General features: G+C 34.9%; 1 protein-coding gene across 5 annotated transcripts in view; it reads left to right on the forward strand.

Moving 5' to 3' along the window:
- LOC144970441 (large neutral amino acids transporter small subunit 1-like) overlaps window positions 1–17,003 on the forward strand; it is a 31,410-nt gene extending 14,407 nt beyond the window's left edge. For 3 of the 5 annotated variants that reach the window (XM_078910079.1, XM_078910076.1, XM_078910080.1), the window contains exons 3-12: window positions 3,893–4,018; window positions 4,765–4,864; window positions 5,675–5,719; window positions 7,752–7,875; window positions 8,927–9,030; window positions 9,200–9,296; window positions 10,381–10,530; window positions 12,632–12,809; window positions 13,699–13,822; window positions 14,799–17,003. In XM_078910079.1, the coding sequence (XP_078766205.1) occupies window positions 3,893–4,018; window positions 4,765–4,864; window positions 5,675–5,719; window positions 7,752–7,875; window positions 8,927–9,030; window positions 9,200–9,296; window positions 10,381–10,530; window positions 12,632–12,809; window positions 13,699–13,775 (1,001 nt within the window). In that variant the 3' untranslated portion in view covers window positions 13,776–13,822; window positions 14,799–17,003. Of the gene's footprint in view, window positions 1–3,892; window positions 4,019–4,764; window positions 4,865–5,674; window positions 5,720–7,751; window positions 7,876–8,926; window positions 9,031–9,199; window positions 9,297–10,380; window positions 10,531–12,631; window positions 12,810–13,698; window positions 14,211–14,798 lie in introns of those variants that run through there. The other 2 variants (XM_078910078.1, XM_078910075.1) reach the window with 2 other exon arrangements.
- Window positions 17,004–19,772: the final 2,769 nt, after the last annotated feature.

Raw genomic sequence — 19,772 nt, forward strand, 5'->3', positions numbered from 1 at the left:
TTCTTATGAGTCCTGTGAGCCTCGTGGCTCATCAAAAACATCAAACCGACGTAGAGGTCGGTTAAAGTTAATTCCAGTTCCATTATCACAATGATAATACAAATAACAATCAATGCAATAATCCTTACCCTCAGCAATAATAATAATAATAATAATAATAATAATAATAATAATAATAATAATAATAATAATAATAATAATAATAATAATAATAATAATAATAATAATTGTTTTGCGTCGCCCTGATCAAGCGGGGGTCTTGAATACAGGAAGGGTTGATTAAACACTGAGATTAGTGCGTATGATATTACACTGTATTGTATTCCGTGGATTGGGTTTGAATGTGGAACCGATGTGCCAAATAGCAGACCTGCTTGAATGAAGTTGACGTCACTCGGGTCTTTGTTATTGTTTTTTTGCCATCCGCGTTTGAGTAATTCCCGCTAAACTGTATTAACCAGACTAAACGTTTAAGGTTACACATAGTTTTGTGTGTTGGTCCGTTATACTTCCGGATGGCAATGTTGTGAGCTTTTCAGCCAAGCGCACACTATCTATATTACGAAAAATTCGTAGATCTACGAATTAAATTACTGCTCATGTCTATGATTATCCCGTTATTTCAATAAAACTTATTGAAAAAGTACACTTGAATTTATTGATGCCGGTGCATATCATTGTTATTATTATTATTATTATTATTATTATTATTATTATTATTATTATTATTATTATTATTATTATTATTATTATTATTATTATTATTATTATTATTATTATTATTATTGTCATTGCTATTGTTGTTGTTGTTATTATTATTATTATTATAAGTGTCATTGCTTTTGTTATAGTTATTGTTGTTGTGATTGTTATTATTCTGACTTAAAGTTGTCATTCAGACATAGACATTTGAAAAGTTGTGAATAAAATACAGCGCCTGACAATAACGCAAAGTGAAAAATACAAGAGAGAGAGAGAGAGAGAGAGAGAGAGAGAGAGAGAGAGAGAGAGAGAGAGAGAGAGAGAGAGAGAGAGAGAGAGAGAGAGAGTGAGAGAGAGTGAGAGAGAGAGAGTGTGTCTGAGAGAGAGAGAGAGAGTGTGAGAGAGAGAGAGTGTGAGAGAGAGAGAGAGAGAGAGAGAGAGAGAGAGAGAGAGAGAGAGAGAGAGAGAGAGAGAGAGAGAGAGAGAGCGCAATGTGTTGTGTCAATACATTTTTTTGGTATTTAACAGTGCTGATGGTTTTCCTCGGATCCGCGGAAATCCGTGATTTTGGAGTCCAGAGGAGGAATTTCCTCCTTTTAAAAATTACATTTTCTTGAAACAATGTGCTAGCAATGAGAGAGTTGATGTGTGGTGGAACACACAGGTGCTGTTTCCCACTCTCCAGAAGTTAGCTAGAGTATCAATGATAGTCTATCATCTCAATTATTGCTCTAAAAGTGGGGTTTAGTGCAGTAAAAATGGGGCTTAAAGGCAATCGTTCAACAGTTTCCTACTTTTTCACTTTTTGTCACCATCAGCACTGATTTAAACTCGGATTTAACAAGAAAAAAAAATTATACACCTTTTTTTGTGTGTGCATATTATGATGTTGCCTGTGGCAAATTTGGGTTGGGATATACCTACCCTATTCCTGTTTGTAAAGGATCATCAGCGGAAAGACTTTTTTTTTCTTCTTCTTTATGTTCTCTTCAGTGCGTCACCGTAAGATAGGCGTACTAATTGCCATCGAGTACCATGTACCGGCATAAACAAAGCCATGGCTGCATAAACACAGCCACGGTGACAGGTTATAGTGGTGGCATAGGGTTATTGTTATGGTCTAGTTGGTCATTGGGATTCCCTGCCACATCTTAACCTCCCCCCCCCCACACACACACACACCAAAAAAAAAAAAAAAACAAACAAAAAAAAAAAAACAAGAGAGAAAGAAAAGAGAAGAGGCATTGATGATAATAATAATATTATTGTTGGCATCTTTATTATCACGGTAGAGTAGCAGACATCATTGGTCTTCGTTGTTTTGACAAGCCGCTTGAATGAGAATGAGATCTCTTTTTCACCACTTACTAGTCTAGGGATAGACCCCCCCCCCCTCTCTCTCTCTCTCTCTCTCTCTCTCTCTCTCTCTCTCTCTCTCTCTCTCTCTCTCTCTCTCTCTCTCTCTCTCACTCCCTCCCTCCCTCTTTATAAATTTATCTTTAGTTTCCCCCTCATTCATTCTTTCTTTTTAAAAAAAAATATTCATTTATTTTTACCTCCATTTATTTTCCGACGGACGAGAGCAAACTCAGCCCTTTCTGGATAAAAGAAAAACAAACGGAAAAAGAATAAGAGCAAATTAATAATTTGAAAAACGTTAACAACCAACCAAAAAAACAAAAACAATTAAAAAAAACAAAAACAAAAAACCAAGACTAAACCTCCTCAAAGTTAAAAAAAGCAATATAAACAAAACAAAGACAACCAAGCAGAAAAAAAAGAGGAAGACAGCTCAATAGCAAAAATTATAGATAGTACGAAGTTGACGTCACTCAGGTTTTTGTACAAAAGCAAAAATTATAGATAGTACGAAGTTGACGTCACTCAGGTTTTTGTTATTGCTTTTTGCCATTCGCGTTTATGAGTAATTCTCAGTAAACTGTATTAACCAGACTATAAACGTCCACGGTTACACATAGTTGTGTGTGGTGTTACCGTGAACTTTTATAGTCTGGATAATACAGTTTAGTGAGAATTACTCATCAACGTGGATGGCGAAAACAACCCAATAAAAAGACATTGACGTCAACTTCATTTATAGAAGCTATCACTATCAGGTACAATACTTTGTAAAATATTCCATGTTTTACAATTTTACAACCCACCCCCACCCCTGCCTTGCCCCCACATTACACACACAAAAAGAATCCATAATAATAATTAATTAACCAACAGTGACAGCTGTCTCCTGCTGGTGGTTGTTGAGACCTAACTCCCCTTATTCTTGAACTTGAACTCACTGGCTGATGTCAGTTTGCCACTGACTCTCAAAACAGACACCAGAATGCAGATCCTCTTCTGTATACTATGACCTGCTTTCAGGCAGAGCATTACACAGAAAGAGGCAAAGCTAAAAGATCCCACGAAGGAACCTTGACTGGCGACGACATTATTGGCATAAACATTGAAGTGAGTAGGAAAGTGCCAGAAGACGATAGAGAATAACTCCGCCTGGCCGGGGAGAGCGTGGCTCTACTCAAGGTTGCCAATTTTCCATATATTAACGGAATCCCATATACTATAAACCCTCAGTATATTTTCCAATCACTTGCTAAACAGAAAAAAGAGTAAATAGATAATGTCTTTTTATTGGATCTCAGCGCTCAGAATGAGGTAGGTCAATGAAAGTTCAGTAAATTATTGCCTCCTGAATTGACAACCCTGTCTGAGCTATCCCATCGCCGCAACAAAAATTTTATTCTCTTTTGTCTTCTGGCACTTTCTTACTCACTTCATTTCTTGTTATTATCAACATAAGTGCTTGCTCCACTCACTTTTCTGAAGACATCAACATTGCAATTTCATATAACTGTAGAGTTCATACAACGAGGCTATATTATACTGTCCTGAATTGCCATTTACTGAGTTAATATGTTACCAACTTTGCAAAAGCAAGCAAAAAATATGAATGTGTGGGATAAAAAACAAAACAAAACACACACACACACACACACACACACACACACACACACACACAAAAAACAAAACAACAAAACAAAATCAAACAGAACAAATCACACAAAACCAAGAAAAACAAACAAACAACAAAACAAACTGAATATTAGTTCAACTCCTTTGTATTTTCATGTTCCCTTACTCTCATTTGTCTCTCTGTCTCTCTCTTTCTCAGGGGTTCTGATTGCCATCAACAGCCGTAACGTGAAATGGGCTACCCGAGTGGCCATTGTCATCACTTTCTGTAAACTGGCCGCTCTTGGACTGGTCATCATTCTGGGTCTCATCTCTTTCGTCCGAGGTTTGTAATTGTCAGATCAATCACAATTACCATTGTCAGCCCAGCCATCGTCATTATCATCATCATCATCATCATCATCATCATCATCATCATCACCATCATCACCGTCGTCATCATCATCATCAGCATCATCATCATCTTCATCATGGGCCTATTTATTCACTTTCCATTTCTAAGCGTTGCTTTTAATTAACATTATGACAATCCTATTATTAATGGTTGTAACCTAATCGTTTGAACTTTCATGTTTCATTGTTTGGTAATTAAATTCGTCAATTATGGTATCGAAACAATGGTCCCTATTCTCACAGGTAGCAGCTGTTGTTTTTTTTTTTACACCAAATGATATTAATATTTATTGAAACAAACGATTAGGTTCTATGTTTTAGATGTCAAAAAGTCTTATTTCAAATCTGTAGATTGAAATTTGTAGAAAATATGAATGTTCCTGTGAATTAATTTATCAAAATTTCAAAGCCAAGGTAAGTATTCAAAACATGCACTAAATGAATGCATATCTCATGTTTTGAAACGACAACAAAAACTCCCCACTAAAAGTGAGTTTAATGAGATAAAGATTCTCTATAGAATGATTAATGAGATATTAAATTAACCAAAAATGCCTATTTCCCAAAAAGTGGGAAGAATCAATTTTAGGTAATTTTTGACCTCTGTCCCCCCTTAAAAGGTCCACTTTTCCTTCGAATTAACGCTTATTATGAATTATTTCTATTCCAACTTGACAGGAGGTGTGGACAGTTTTGAAGACTCATTTGAAGGCAGTGACTTCAGTGCCGGTGCTATAGCCTTGGCCTTCTATTCTGGATTTTGGGCCTATAGTGGATGGTGAGTTATCCTTGATTTTGATGTGGCATACTTATCCCCCTTCATAGTCTTGACTTGAGTGTTGAATTTTAATTGATATCAATAGATATATGCACATCCTACAATATGTTTTCACACTATTCAGACTGATATATATAACCTTGAAGGACGTATGGAGCCAAATTTTGATTTCTCACCGTTCAAACAACATTCATCATTGCCAGTATAGTATTAGTGAGGTACTCCTTCTCAACCAAGTCAGGTGAGGTAGTGTCTGTAGTCCAAACACAAGAGTACTAAATCAGGGCCAGCGATGAGTTTTATGCTCAATGTCTACCGTCCATGTACAAGCCACCAACCCCAATTTTGCTTCTTGTATACGAGCAGAGGTATTGTAAAATAGGCTCTCGACTCCATGACTGAGGCTATTCCGAGCAGTCATCAAATAGAGTTATCTAGACCAGTGTTTCCACTGAGTTTTGAACTTGTTAACTATCAAGGTTGCCAACTTTCCGTTTATTTACGGAATTCAGTATGTTATAAACCCTCAGTATATTTTCCAATCACCTGCTAAACAGAAAAAAGTTAGTACACAATGTCTTTTTTGTACTGGAGTTCAGCACTCAGAAAGGGGTCGGTCTATGTGCTTGCATAAAAGTTCAGTAAAATTTTGCTTCCTGAATTGGCAACCTTGTAGCCGTCCGAGCCATTATACTCAACCGCTTAAATTTTACATGAGGTTGGATTATTTAACAATTTTATCTCAGAGCTCTTAATGGTCGCCATTTTTGTTCTTTCATGTTTTTGTTTTGTTTTTTTCCCCCCTCCCAGGAGTTACTTGAATTTTTTGACTGGGGAGCTCATCAATCCAAATAGGTTTGTTCTTGTTATCCTTTAAGGATTTTATCACATATATTATCTGTATTTCCTTTCCCCATAAGCCCTTAGCCTTCCTTACGTAAAATTTCCTTTGCCCAAGTGGGATGTAGCTTTTTTAAATCATTTATATATCCTTTTAATCATTTATATGAGTATCTTCACTTATCAATTAATTTTATAAATGATTAATTTAATGTCATTTTTTGTTTGTTTGAAGTTTTACTGTAGTATCTAACTCTCAGAATCATTAAATGTAACTCTCAGAATCAGTAAATGTAACTCTCAGAATCAGTAAATGGAACTCTCAGAATCAGTAAATGTAACTCTCAGAATCAGTAAATGTAACTAACACTCAGAATCAGTAAGTGTAACTCTCAGAATCAGTAAGTGTAACTCTCAGAATCAGTAAATGTAACTCTCAGTCTCAGAATCAGTAAATAAACACTAATAATTCTGTTATACAAACGTTTTAGACACAGACAGCCGATGATTATACACATTGAATAAAAGTTAGAAACAGTTCTTAAATGATTGGATTGTGTTGTGAGCATCATTTAACTCACAAAAGCATGTATTGCAGGCTTGCCAACCAGTATGATCATATTTTAATACGATTTGAGGTCCAGAATATGATAATATGGGGATGTTGATTAAAATATGATAAATGCAAAAAGTCAACAGTTTGTAACAAAAGGAGGAAAAAATGATAAACGTGGAATGGTTGAAGTCATTAAATGTCATTGCCACCTGGAAGAGAACCTGAGTAGCCATACAGTTGATTGTCATAGAAATTGCAGGATTTAAATTCAACGAATGCTAAATTAATTAATTTTTTTTGATCATTGCAAATCTTGGGAAGAAAGAGGAGAAAAAGAGCATCAATATTGGGGAAAATATAATCTTTTCAAATGGTTGAGGTTGGTTGGCAAGTCTGGGGTTAATTTATTGAGGAAGATGATCCTGTTTTATATATCAGATATTTTGTTTTGGAAAAGCTTTTTTTTTCTTCTCATTTTTGATTAAAAGAAAAACACAGATCTTTTTATAAACCTTTTCATCCTTATGAGAATTTGTTTGTTTGTTAAGAAGTAATGAGAACCACGCTGGGTGGCAAGTCATCATTCACTGTAGAGAAAGATAAATGGAGTAAGTGTGACTCATCAATAAGGGAACAACACAAAACAAACGACGTTTCAGCCTTTGAAAACGTCGTTTATTTTGTGTTGTTCCTTTGTATACGAGTTACATTTACTCCTTTTATCTTTCTCTCCATTTTATTGACTCATTTAGGCACCTCCAGTTTTTGGTTTTACCTTTCACTGTGCAACGCTATGACTTAAATGAGATGCCATAGATTTGTCTAGATTCTGACCTTTTTAGATATTTCATGGGAGATTTGATCCGTCTTAATCCTTAACAAGCAATAGGTTTTAATCTTACTCTATCTTACTTTATGGTCAGCTGTCATAGTCAAAAGTCAGATTTGTATTGCTCTTGACGAAATGACCAGATAACTAATGTGCTGCTTTTGTGGTCTTGTGGTATGACACTCGCCTTCAGACCAACAAGTCTTTGGTTTCAATTCCTGCTTTGAGTGACACAAAGTTGAGTCCTAGGAAAAGGACCTTTACTCACATTCTCTCTCTATATTCAGGAGTAAAATGAGTACCTCCCAAAGTGGGCAGGGAGGTACTTACTGTGTCTTCTATCCTCCTGTATCTGGTTTCCAACATGCTTTCTGTCTTTGTCTTGGGATGAGATTACTTGGTTTTGTACTGGCCCTGGTCGGATACCCTGAGTGGGAGGGAAACAATCAAATGTTTTGTTTACTTATTATATATAATTTGAAAACATTTAGTGTTTCTCTTGGTGGGGAGCTGCGCTTGTTTAGGTGATCTCAAACTAAGTACTTTGAATCTACATCTGTTTCGTATTTGGACAAATTCCCCTTTGTCTTACCTTTTCTTGGGTGCTTTAATTGTAATTCTAGAACTTTTTACAATCCCAATAAATATTTTTTTGCTTTCAGAAATCTTCCTCTAGCCATCATGATCTCCATGACGCTTGTGATCAGTGTGTATTTGGTTACCAACATTTGTTATCTGGCTGTTCTCACACCTCCTCAGATGCTAGAGTCGACAGCTGTGGCTGTGGTAAGGATTTATCACTATTAACATCAATTCCTGTTGTCTTTGTTATTATTGGTGTGATTGTCATCATCATCATCATCATTTTATCGTCATTATCTTTATCATCATTGTCATCATCATTGTCAGTGCAGTCTTCATCATCTTTGTCAACAAAATGAAATTTTGAAGTTACACATAATCGTGTCCATGGCTTCATACATGTCCATGTATTCATGTATATATCTATAAAATGTCATAAATCACTATAAAGTTGCCAACTTTATTTTCTTTTTTTCTTTCTTAAGATTTATTTTGTTATTATTTAAAAAAAAAAATAGATTTAAAAGAAATCCTGATAAGATTTTAAAAATCCCATTTACCCCTTTGATGATTTAATGAAATTAAAGCAATTTGATTTATTTGAGATTATTGATTGGTGTCATTGAATTTCATAACAAAAACGAAACATTATTAATGGTTCAATATATAGATAAATTTAGACTGATATAAGATTAATTGATGACACAAATATTCCTATTTGTTAACTCTTTCAGCGCTAAGTCTAAATTCACATTTTCGTCACAAAATGGCTGACACCTGATTGAGGTAGCATGAGAATGTCAATCTAAGACAAAGGGCCAATTGAATGTTCGGATGAAAGAAATTATACCATTGGTTCAATTTATAGTGCTTTTGTAGAAAGTAGGATTGGATTACATTTATTTTTGTCTTTCAAGACTGGCCGCACTGCTTGGCTATTGGCCAGTAGAACAGATTCTGCTCTGGCCGCACAGTGCAGCCAGTGGTGCTGAAATAGTTAAAGTGTGATATAAATTGTAATTTGAATTTTCAGAATAAAAACAATGAAAATGTTGGTCAAAGTTGGGTTTATTTTTTTTATTTTTTGGTGAGGTTTTGGCTTGTAGTAAGAAAAAAAAAACCCAATTTCTGATTGATAAGGTTAAAATCCTGATTTTAAAAAAGTCTTTTTCTGTTTTATTGGCTTAACAGGTTGGCGGCTATGTTGCTACCACAAGCATTCACCCAAATAACATTTGATGTCATCTCTTTCCAGACTTTTGCCAAACATACAATGGGAGTCATGAAATGGTTGATGCCAATTCTCATTGCTGTTTCTGTCATCGGAACCTTGAATGGAACTGCTTTGTCTATGTCAAGGTGAGGACTTTGGTAGTTGCTATTACAATTTTTACCATCATCATCATAGCCATCATCATCGTCATCATCATCATCATCATCATCATCATCATCATCATCATCATCATCATCATCACCACAACCACCACCACTTATCCTGTTCCCATTGTGTTCCAATCTGATACCCCAGGCTGTTTTTCACCGGTGCCAAGAATAACCACATGCCTATGTTCATGTCAACCATAGTCCACAAGTTCCTCACTCCAGCTCCCTCTCTCCTCGTTATTGTAAGTATGGACAGTCAGTATGTTGAGCACACCGTATTTACAATTCTACAAGTATGACCTAGCATGTTGCATTTTCTCACATCAATCTATTAAAATTTAAAATTGTGACCCAAGTTCTCAAAACGGCACTATGTTGGAATGAACAGATAATTAATAAATCCATGATAATAATCTTTCGCGGATTTACGGAATTCAAGGATAAAAAAAAATTCTCAGAAATCTTCAGCTGATTTCACACGAAACATTTTCCTTTGATAAAAGCTAGTCTTCAGTGGTGCACAGAAAAAAACGTGTGCTAAGATGCATGAATTTCGGTGAAACTCCCATTTATAGGATGTGAGCCCAGATAGACTGGTGCCAAAGGTCAAAAGTGACACAAGACCAGTGGTGGTCAAAATGGGGGGAGGGGAGGATCAATGGTTCTGAATTTTTTTTTCTTTCTTAGTAGCTGTAGCATGACCGTACAGTTGGTGAGCTTATAAAAGTTGTAGGTGCGCTTTTTTAACAAAGATATTGTACACTGCTTCGTAAAGTACAAACAAATCCTTACTAGTCTTTTGGCCAAAAGTGGATCATAATCCCATGAAGGAGATGGTATTGTTTAGGTCTTTTAGAATCAATTTTTAGGAAAGATAATTCATTAAATGTACACTTAAATCAATACACAGTACTAGTTTTAAGTAGTAGTCGTCCTTCAGAGCCATTTGACCCATAGATAGGACGCTAGTCTATCGCAAAGTACTTTTTGCCAGATCTAATAGACCCCGGCTACCCAATCACTGCTGGGTGGACAGGGCGTAAGAAAAAATTTGACTGCACCCAGGATCAATCTCGGTCCCTTAGCGTGTGAAAGTACACAGTACAAGTAGTAATATATTATTTCATAATATTGTGTAATTACGATATTTTAGGTCTTATTGATTTTGACAATAGATCAATACACTTTCTTCTTTCTTGACAAATTATCATTATCCTCACTGATTAATTAATTTATTAATGAAGTAGTGATAGGAGAGATAATACATTTTTGGCATTATAATTTTTCATTTTTATTCTTTAATTTTCGATTTCTCTTTTTTTCCAGATGATTCTGACCCTGTGCTTCCAGTCTACTGACGATATTTGGTTCCTCATTGAGATGGAAGGTTTTGGGTTTGCCTCAGTCCTTACCATAGTCTTTGCTGGTCAAGTTGTTTTGAGATATACGGAACCCAATATGAAAAGGCCTATAACTGTAAGTAGATATATATATAATTTCTGCAGTGCATATTTTCATGTGGTGAGTAAACATCTCTAGAGACCGTTTGATTGTGGATTTCATTCAAATGTTTGCAGAGACTTTGCATCGCCTCATCCTGGACACAGAAATAGTGATAGCTAGTTTATCATTTTATTTCAGATCTGCATTTTATTCCAATTAAGCAGTAGATTTTTGACCAATCAAAACATGAAATTTGTGACACATCCTCACACTCGCTCGGACAAACATAGTTGGTTGTTAATAACCAGTAACGTGAATGAAATCAACCTTTCTCTGATCATTGTTATGGTTTTCATACTGCCAGATGGGTGACTAGTTATCACACAATTTTCTCGATCAAATTATAAACATTTAAATTTACACACAGATTTCTGTGTTGGTTCTATTGATCAAGCGGTAGAACAGTGGTTATTTTACTTAAACACATACCATCGATAGTAAAACCTCTGTAGTTTGCTGTGTCTACCAATCACTGCCATGGTTTACATTATGTCGATTGTCCGTGGTTGTCTACATGTCTATTTTATAAGAATATTGCAGTTATTAAATTCTCTTTAGTTTTTATAAAAAAATTAAAATTATGTGATCAGATTTTGATTTTTTATCCAAAATTTCAATTTTTTTTCAGAAATTTTTATAATAATTAATTAATTGATTAATTAATTTTTTTTATTAGAGAAGAGTGGCGGGTCTGCTTTTTCTCTTATGTTTGAAACTGGAAGATGAAAACAGTTTTTGTTCATTAAATTGAAGCTTCCATTCAATTCCCTATTGTTATTTATTTTAGTGTGCCTCTGTGAATCTTTGACTACATCTAGGGCAACACACTGTACATTTTGTCAGATCACAATTACAAATGAGCTGTTTTATGGTTTTGACTTATTCAAGAATCAAAGCTTTTATATTATGTAACTTGATGAATATATTTCACATTTTAGAATGATCTTTCAATACTATCAGAAGTAGAATGGTTTAAATCAGTAAAACGCAACTCATTGATTTATGTCTTTGTAACATGTGTATCAATCAAAGTTGTGCAGCAGTAGAGGAGCAGGGAAGGTAGTACATTCTTCAATTCCTTATGATAATGTTGCGTGTATTTTGTATTAATGTTTTTGCTGTTTTTGTTATTGGCTGAAGAAGGGTTTTGAGCCCGAAATGTTCTGAGTTTGAATTTTCCTCTTTTTTTTTTGGTATTTGGTAGCTGTTATAGTATTCATTTTTGTACATTACAGTAAAAATATTTTTTACAGTTCACAGCTTCTAGTAGCTTAGTATCACTTCGGCTTGTATATCGAGTCAGCTGTGTAATTTATTATGTCTAGGTCCCTGAACTGGATGGGGTTCCTTACCTCCCGTAGTGGGCAGGGAAGCACTTACTGTGTCTTCTATCCCCCTATATCTGTTTTCCAACATTCTTTCTGTCTTTGTCTTGGAATGAGATTACTTGGTTTTGTCCAGGCCCTGGTCGGATACCCTAGCTGGGAGGGAAACAGTCAAATGTATAGTTAGAGTTTTTGGGAGATTTTTGTAAATCATCTCTCTTTTATGCACAGTATTGTTTTGTTTACATATTACAAATGATTTGTAAACATTTGAGTGTATCCCTCTTATTTGGGACCTGTGCTTGTGTGTGGATGAGACTTTTAGGTGATCTCAAATTAAGTACTTTGATAGTGTGCTCTTGGAATCTACATCTGTTTCCTATTTGAACCAATTCCCCTTTGTCTTACCTTTTCTTGGTTGCTTTAATTGTAATTCTGGAACTTTTTACTATCCCATTTTCTTCCTTTTTACTGGCGCTGATATGACCTTAATGTGTTGCAAGCACCGTAAAACCCTTAAAAACAAAAAACAAAAACATAGGTCCCTGAAAAAGGATAAATGTCCAGCATGCAGAAGCCTGCAAAATATAGTAAAGTAGTTTGGTCTTGAGAGTATAACTAAATAACTTACTGTGTAAAATTGGTGCCGAAATGATCCAGATGTGTTGCTAGCTTTCTAAAAATTCCTAGAAAAATTAAGCTGTGAATTATTATTGAAGTGATAACAAATCTTTAACTGTCTTCCCCAGGTTCCCATTGCTTTGCCAGCTACCCTGTGTGTGGTCAGTTTTGCTGTGGTCATTCTGACATTCTACCAGAAGACAACAGAGAGTCTTCTGGCGTTGTTTATTGTAGGCATTGGAACTGTCCTCTATTGCTTTGGGAACAGGTGGCACAGTAAGCCAAAGTCTATACAAAGTAAAATAAGTAAGTTATTATTTCTTTTCCTATTCCGACCATGTTTTTTGCGGGGTCTTTTTTTGTTGTGTGTGTGTGTGTGTGTGTGTGTGTGTGTGTGTGTGTGTGTGTGTGTGTGTATGTTTAGTTATTATTTGGTTTAGTTATTATTTGTATCTAATTTCTTTGTTCAAAGCGGCAGCAGAAATTTTAATTCTAAATTGAAGGATAGATTATTTATATAGTGAGTGAAACATTAAAAAAAAATTTCATACCTTTATAGCTCAATCGGTGGACTCAACTTTCGAACCCATCAGTTTCTTGACCTCTTAGAGTCTGCTTCTCTCCCCCCCCCCCCCCCCCCCTCCCTGAGGTTAACTTTGGTAACTGGGTCTAAGTAAGATGTCTTATAGTACTTTTTAATGTAATGAACCAGGTTGGGGTTCTTTCTCTCCTCATCAAAAAAAAAAAAAGAAATAATAATGCCTTTATTCATCCCCTAAGGGGAAATTTTTCTTTTGGGTCTATTCCAAGGGAAGACTGGAATAACCCAGGCGCCAGCCGCAGTGCAGCGCTGCAAAGTGAGCTAAGGCTAGGTGACTTGCTTAAGGCCACGTAGCGTGACGGATAGTCGAACTCGGTACTTTTCGGGTACGAAGCAAAGACCGTACTGCTGACCCATGTTGACCTTTGGTTTTGAGACACAGCGTCTATGAAAACAGGCAGTGTCAAAATGTGTGGATCAGTAGGTGTTGGCTGATGCGAGTTTCAGTGATCTCATTGTCCAATACAATTAGCTGCATGATAATATTTTGAGGTAAACTATTTTTCAATTGCACAATCTCTAATTGGATGAAAATAAAGCACCTCTGTAGGTAGCATAACTGTGATAATTTTTTTTTTCTTTTCTTTTCACCAGCTGCAGTCAACGTTTTTGTCCAGAAACTTCTGCTATCTGTGGTACCTGAAAATGAAAGTGAGCTGATCTTCGACTAATGAAACTTCAGAGGTATCTTCAAGAGCAAGACGTCTTTTTGGATCAGGTGGGATTAAAAAAAAAGAAAAAGAAAAGAAATTGAGCAAGGATCTCTAGCCATCAGCAACAATTAACATGTAGGACGAGACACGAAGCCTCTAAGGCATTATTATTTTTTTTGGACAGAGACGACTCTGTTACCAGCCAGGTGCTCATTTTTACACCTGAGTATGATGAGAGAGTGCCTTTTCCAGAGATTCACTTTGAACCACTGCGGGGACTCAAGCCCTGGGCCAACGGGTCAGAATGTGAAGTCCCAGGTTTGAGAGTTTTTACCAAAATGAGGGTCATTTAAATCGATCGATATTTGAAGGATGAGTTTTCTGGCCAAATTTTAAATATGGGTTTTTTCCAAAGTACGGCAGAGTTATCATTTTTTAAAAAAGAAAAGAAAATTATACTAATGGCTTTTACGTAATCACCAATACTCGCATCATCCGACCACCACCTACCGATCCACACCTTTTTACCTATTTTGACTCTGCCTGTTTTCATAGACGTCATGTCTCATAACCAAAGGAATGAGTCCTATTGGTTCCAGGTCAGGTGTAGTCCAATGTCAAATCATGATTAAGGTTTGGGGATGGGGTGAAACTTCGTTGGACTTATTATTGATCTGGTCTCCAGCAGTTCATGTGCAGTTACTTCCCATAGTGTAAAATTCTGTAGGATTTTTTTTTGTTTCATGATTATGTGTTTGCACTGTAATTGAAGAATTGAAGTTTAAAACATGTTACAACTATTGGATGTGGTAAAAAAAAAACACCTGAGGTTAAATCACTTAAAATAATAATGCTTAATTTCTATAGCACCCTTTAACACTTAACACTAAAAGTTCTCAGAAGTGCTTATACAAAGTTTGAATATATATATATATATATATATATATATATATTAGCTCTAACCAATGTTATCGAGCACTCTCGTATCTACAAGTACCTACCAACATTCATTAATATATATATTTGCTTATTCACTCACAGAAAATTGACAGGAAGTACTCTGTCTTCAAAGAAGTTTAAAGGAGGACAGGGAATTACTTGATCTCCAATATCTAACGAAAATGTTTTAAAAATTATCTGGTGACATTTGTACAATGTCATAAAGGAACATACATTTGATACTTACCAAAGATTGTAGTTTGCAATCAAGAATTCATGTGACTTTCGTCGTGAAAGACTGGCATCACTGCTAAACACAACAGACATTTGCAGATAATTAAAATCACCCATAGTATATACGTATGAATTTGATTTCCTCATTTTATCATAATTATTTCATTGACTATTATTTATTATCCGTCATGACATTAAAAAAAAAGACTAAGTGTAACTATAAATAGCCCATTGGTCTTGTAATGTAACGTCAGAGTTACAATAAATATTTTATCGTCAGGTAAATTTTGGATGAAAGAGTTAAACCATTTCATTATGACCCAAAGTCGATGGACTATAGAATATATGAGTGGTTGCTGAGATATTATGGAAAGAATTGTTAGGCGCGACTGGCTCCTGCAAAATATGTGAGTCACCTGTCAGTAACTAAAACAGACTCTTGAAATATGTGTTTTGCCAGATAACTTTGTTTTTAAAAAATTATTTTAACTGTTTTTTTATATAAATGAAACCATACTTAAATTTATACATTCATGTAATCAACCGATGAAATTGTAATACTTAACTAATGTCTGCTTAGTTTAAAAAGAAATGTCATAGGTGATAAGGCTCAGGCCCTTTTTTTTCTATACGTAAACTCAAAATATCATAGGCATAACCTTCTTTTGTTCATTGTTATGCGTTTTACTCACCTGACTCCAAAAAGACGTTTGAAATTCTCTGTACATGGGCTTTAGACTGCATTTATTATAGTTTGTACCACTCTGTCAGACAAGCCTGGGTCATCTATATTTGATTACTGTATTATTGTGTGCTTACTTTGACGATTTATTCAGGGTGTTTGTTGCTTTGTCGTGCCATGTCGGTATTGAAATGTCTTTTAAAAACTCGCCCATCCATTGTAAATTCTTATCATCGAAGTATTACATTTTAATTGATGGTGATTGAGATTAAGTTTGAATGCATTTGTGTTAGAAAATGTGTTTGTGTCTGTTTGTGTGTGAGAGTGTGATTGAGAGTGAGAGAGACTGTGTGAGTGTGTGTGTGAGAGAGTGAGAGAGGGGGAGAAAGAAAGAAAGAGAGAGAGAGAGATGCAGTCAACCCTTTAGTAATCCACTTGTGTGTAGTATATTTATCATCCATACTGTCGTTTTATTAAAAAACACAGTATGTGCTATTTGGTTAACATTGCATAAACTGTGTTTTTAAAAACATTGGCAGCATATGAGTTTAACCTGTCTTTGAGTCCCTTAAAGTGAATGTGAACTGTCTCTTGTACAGCATTGGCTTTAATGTGCTTTTAAACTCTTCTGACCAAAATGTCCACGTCAATCTCTCTCTTGTTGACTGTAAACGTTCTGGATAACATATCTATATGCATAGAATACTCATTCACCAATATTACTATTAAAAACAAAAATGAAATGTGTGATGGAAACCAAGAATGTCTCCTTTGTGAAAGAGGCAATTGATTAGAACATGTATAAAGGTTAAATTAGCTTAGCTTTTATATCGCGGACAATTTGTATCAGGCCAGAGACTAGAGATACATGCATTTAAATGAATCATATATTCATTACATTGGACAGGGTGAATCAGGGATTTTTGTATCTGACTGGTAACAAATTAGGGGAGCGGGTCCTGGTGTAAAATAAACATTTGAACAGTTTGGTGTGAACAGTGTCAGACCAAGCAGTAGAAGGCCTGAGGTTTGATCCTCCATCCTCAGTCAAGGCAGGCAGATTAAAAAAAAAATTATTCTTGAACTTTCTTTTTCTTTCTGCTTTGTCTGGCACTGTTTCATGCACACTTTTTCACATTTTGTCTCCGACTAAGTAGGGCTACAGAAGTATATCTGTTATCATTCATTCTTGTTCACTCATTTATCTAATCTGGCATCTTATGATTTTAGCTGCTGTGTGTTTTGGTTTTGTGTATTGTACTACAAGTGTCATGAAACTATTTTACAATTAGATGGAATGGAACAAAAACATTTGCCTTTGAGTTTTTAAAGGTCTAAAACTGTTATATTTCATTTTACGAACAAACTAAACATTTGTTAAAAAAAAAAAATAATGACCAATTTATTTTCTATCTCTTTAATTTAAATCAAGCACCAAGTCTTTTTTAAATTCAAAATTTCAATAGAATTTTTTTTTTTTTTGATTGCCATAACAGATTATTGTCATCATCATCATTATTATTATTATATTATTATTATTATTATTATTATTATTATTATTATTATTATTATTATTATTATTATTATTATTATTATTATTATTATTATTATCATCATCATTATTGGTCATCTCATTCTAAATGAATAATAATTTGCTATAGCTTGCCTTTGATTCTCTACATTATCGAATGACATGGCTTAGGAATCTGAGACTGTCATAACTCATTCATATACATGGTTTAATTTATATTGTGTGTAAGAAATGCTTTTGATTATACAAATATAATATTTTTAATTTGTGCAGGGGGAAGCAGGGATTTTTGTCTCTGACTAGTAGCGAATTAGGGATCTAGCTCTGGTGTAAAATAAAAATCTGAACAGTTTTGTGTGAAACAGTGTCAGACAAATCAGTAGAAGGCCTGAGGTTCGATCCTCAGTCAAGACAGGCTGATTTTTTCTTTTTTTTTTTGGCGTGAATTTTTTTATTCTTGTATTTTATTTTTTTTATCTGCTTTGTCCGGCACTATTTCATGCACACTGTATCTCTGATATCATTCATTCTGATGCACTTATTCATCTAATCTGGCATCTTATAATTTCCTAGGACTAAATATAAACACAGTAATATTGATTTTGTTGTTGTTGTTGTTGAGTGTTCAAAAAAACCCAACAAAACCCAAAAAACCCCGAAAAACTCTCTGGACATAGCATGGTTTATTAGTTCACTTAGTTTTTAGACAGACAGAGACAGAATAATTTTGCACTTGGAGTCTAAAAGAAAATCCTAGTTGTGACTTGTCAGATCACAGTTTATAATTTGCTTGTTTTGGTTGCTGTTGATATTTTTATGCTTTTAATCACTCCCCTTTTAGTGGGAGATTGATTTTGTTCTCTACAAACTTGTCTTGTATGTATAGTGTTATATGTATTGCATAATGACATGTATCTCAGTTATGAGTAATTCCAAATGTTTGATATTGACAATCATTTTCCTTGAGGTCTAGATGGAGCCTTTTGACTTTGTATCAGTTTGATAGGTGTGAAGTCGCGGCATACAACGAAGTTCATTGTTTGATGCTCACATTTTGTAGTATTCAAACTTAAACTTGCTTTAAAAACAAGGTAAAAACAAAAGTCAGTCGTTTTTTAACAAAATAATCGATGTTTGGTGTTGTCGATCTCACTCCTTTATCACTGTTCACTGTCAATGAAAACTTGCCTCTGAGTTTTTATCTCATCTGGATGCTTTAGTGATTGTAGAGTGTTACAGAGAGACTGATTCCATCTATCAAAGCAACTGAATTAGGGCCTTTGACTCTCCTAGCGCTCATGAGAGGTCACTCTTTTAGTCTTTTCTTTCTGTGAACCTGTATCTTTTGTCCTATTCTATTTTGTACTTCCTGTGGTTGTCTATTAATGAGACAATTGGTTTTGCACAGACCCTGGTTGGGATGCTTGCTGAAAGGGAGACGGATAGGTGTGTTTATGAGGGATATTTGTATTTTCTCTAAACAATTTATGTGATGTATGTAATTATTAATTAGTATGCATCGTACATTTTGTGAACCTCTATTGATTAGAACTTGTAAATTTATGAGTGAAATTAAGGAACAGGGACTGGTGTAAGAAAAAGTTCCTCCTAGATCCACAAAGATCTGAAAAAGTGTGTATGAAACAGTGCCAGACAAAGTATGAAGGAAAAAAAACAAAAAACAATCCCAAAAATCAGTCTTCACCAAAGACTTTTTTTCCCTTGTATTTTTCTGTCTTGGTTTGTTTGGCAGTTTCTTACACACTTTTTCAGATCTTTGTGAGTTTAGGAGGAACTTTTTGAAAAGTCTCAAACTGGACTCATGGATAGATTGCTCTTGCATCTACTTCCATTCTCTGCTTGAACTAAGTCTTTTTTGTCTTACCCAAAGCTTGTTAGTGCAAGTAAACTTGAATCTCCTCCCACCCCCCATTTTATTCATCTCTCCGGTACTGACAGAAGGAAGCACTATTTACCCTTAAACCTCTCCAACCAAAGTAACATTGACTTGCCATAAGATTCGATCCATTGTTTTATTGTATTCAATCTATTGTGAGACACAATGTATTGTTTCTTGAATGTTCCACATCTTATGTAGATGTTATCTTTCCCCATCGATATACACACCTGCCTGCTTGAAAATGTAAAAATTCATAGTTTTTAAGAGATAAAAAGAGTAGTCGCCGTAGTTAACTTTATAAATCAACAATTTATTCTCATGAGGATTAAATAACACTTCAAAGTCCGTATTATGTAGTCTGGCACCAAACTTTATTTTCACTATATCCAATTAAGATATTAAGGAGCAGACACTGGTGTAAGATAATGATCTGAACAAGTATGTATGAGAGGTGCCAGACAAAGCAAGAAAGAAAAATTCAAGAAAAAAAAACCATCCCAAAAAATCAGTCGACCAGCACATCTGACCGGTAATCAGAAGGTCTGAGGTTTGATCCCCAGTCGAGGTCGACTGATTTTTGGGGATGGTTTTTTTTCTTGGATCTTTCTTTCTTGCTTTTTCTGGCACCTTTCATACACTTTTTTTTCATTTTCACTGTTTTGATGACTTTGGGCTGCTCATGAATCTCTGAAATTGAAGCCAAAATTTCGTAATTCTATGAATTTTTTC

The sequence above is a fragment of the Berghia stephanieae genome, chromosome 4, assembly GCF_034508935.2.
Source record: "Berghia stephanieae isolate SIO BIC M18660-M18661 chromosome 4, UCSD_Bste_1.3, whole genome shotgun sequence".
NCBI classification, from domain to species: domain Eukaryota; kingdom Metazoa; phylum Mollusca; class Gastropoda; order Nudibranchia; family Aeolidiidae; genus Berghia; species Berghia stephanieae.